Genomic DNA, 1,631 nt, shown 5'->3' on the forward strand with positions numbered 1-1,631 from the left:
GTTGATCTTATATCCTGCCATGATGCTAAATCTCTCAATTAGTTCCAGTAGATTTTTGACTGAGTCTCTTGGGTTTAAATAGAACATTCTTAAAATAATGATTTTAAATCACATAAATTATGGAAGTATCATAAAAGTTAGCCTCTCTGCCTCCCTCTTTAAAGGTTGGTAAGAGCTAACAGGAAGGCTATTTATATTTTTTTAATTGGACTGATTTGGTTAAAGACATGTATTTCAATTTCATATTTTGCCTTTGCTTTTGTTACAGGATCCTCATGCAGAGGAATTTGAAGACAAAGAGTGGACATTTGTCATAGAAAATGTAAGCTAATGGCATATTCCTTTCCCTTTCTCATTTGTGACTATATACATTATTAAGGTACATTAGCATTTTGGATGTAGGAGAAATGTTGCCTTATGAAAGTTAAAAAGTGATTTGTAGCTCTGAGATATTTTCTGATGAAATAGTAGACATTACCAAAATGATTTGTTAAAAAATGCTTTAAAATTTTTTTTTTAATTTAAAAAATTTTTTAAAATATGCTCTTCAGTATTGAATTATATGCAAGTAGTCCCTGACTGACCATGGGGTTCCATTCCAATGACTCCATTATCAGTTCTGACATAAGTTGAATACTACTTATTCTTTATTTACTGTTACCTTTTGTTATCAGTGTCTTTATAAATCTGATTTGTATTTGTCTTTTGGGGTTGGAAACACTACATATAAACTTAAAGATATATTTTAATACATACATATATGCATCAAAAATACATATCCTAAAAATTTACTCTGATAAAGCAAAAGAGTTTTGTCAGTTGCAGTAATGACCCTGGAGACTTGTGGTGGTTTCTGGATTATCCAACACAATGGGAATGGTGTTTATAGTCAGAAAATTAGTGAAGTTGTTTGTTTGATCCTTTTTTTTTTCCCCCACATATTTTGTAGTGACATCTCGCTGTTTCCTGAATCTGCCGATTGACTTTAGCAGTGGTCAGCATTTAGGTCCATGTTTTCAAGCAACTGAAGTCCCTGGTTTAATTTAGAAAACTAAATTTTTATGGCAGTGTTTTGAACAGTAAATTGTAAAATTGAATATCTATGAGTAAACATCTGAGAATAATAACATCAGATTATGTGCTGCAACATTGTGTATAGTACATATTACTAATGATAGAATGTGTGTGTGTGTCTCTCTCTCTCTATATATATATAAAAGGACAGTCATAAGTGCAGTTGTTTGTAACTTGAATACCTCATAAGTCTAGGACTACCTATATGTTCTGTTCAGTGCTTGAGGGCAGAGCCATGTCCTATTCATCTTTTTATTTGTTCGGCATCTAGTGTAGTGTTTCTCATATAACAGATGGTCATTTAAACATATGTTGAATGAAACAGTGATTGGCCTTTGAAATCCTTAAAAATAAAGCATGTACTTTTTTTTTTTTTTTTTTCGTTTGGGTTGAATCACAGAGTAGCAGTTTAATAACCATCTTAAGCTAATTTATGTATTCTGGAATCCCAAGTAACTAGTAAGCATGTGGGAGCTCTGGTGGCATAGTACCTAAGGCATTTGACTGCTAACCAGAAGGCTGGAGGTTCAAACCCACCAGCCACTCCTTGGAAGGAA

At 32.7% G+C, this 1,631-nt stretch overlaps 1 protein-coding gene across 1 annotated transcript in view; it reads left to right on the forward strand.

Moving 5' to 3' along the window:
• The window catches only part of EHBP1 (EH domain binding protein 1), a 612,350-nt gene that overhangs the window by 213,309 nt on the left and 397,410 nt on the right, over positions 1–1,631 (forward strand). The window contains exon 4 of the mRNA XM_007938033.2: positions 269–322. Coding sequence (XP_007936224.1) covers positions 269–322 — 54 coding nt within the window. The remainder of the gene's footprint in view (positions 1–268; positions 323–1,631) is intronic.

This window comes from Orycteropus afer, unplaced genomic scaffold, assembly GCF_000298275.1.
Source record: "Orycteropus afer afer isolate SDZICR_OR568_19922 unplaced genomic scaffold, OryAfe1.0 scaffold00046, whole genome shotgun sequence".
Classification (NCBI taxonomy): domain Eukaryota; kingdom Metazoa; phylum Chordata; class Mammalia; order Tubulidentata; family Orycteropodidae; genus Orycteropus; species Orycteropus afer.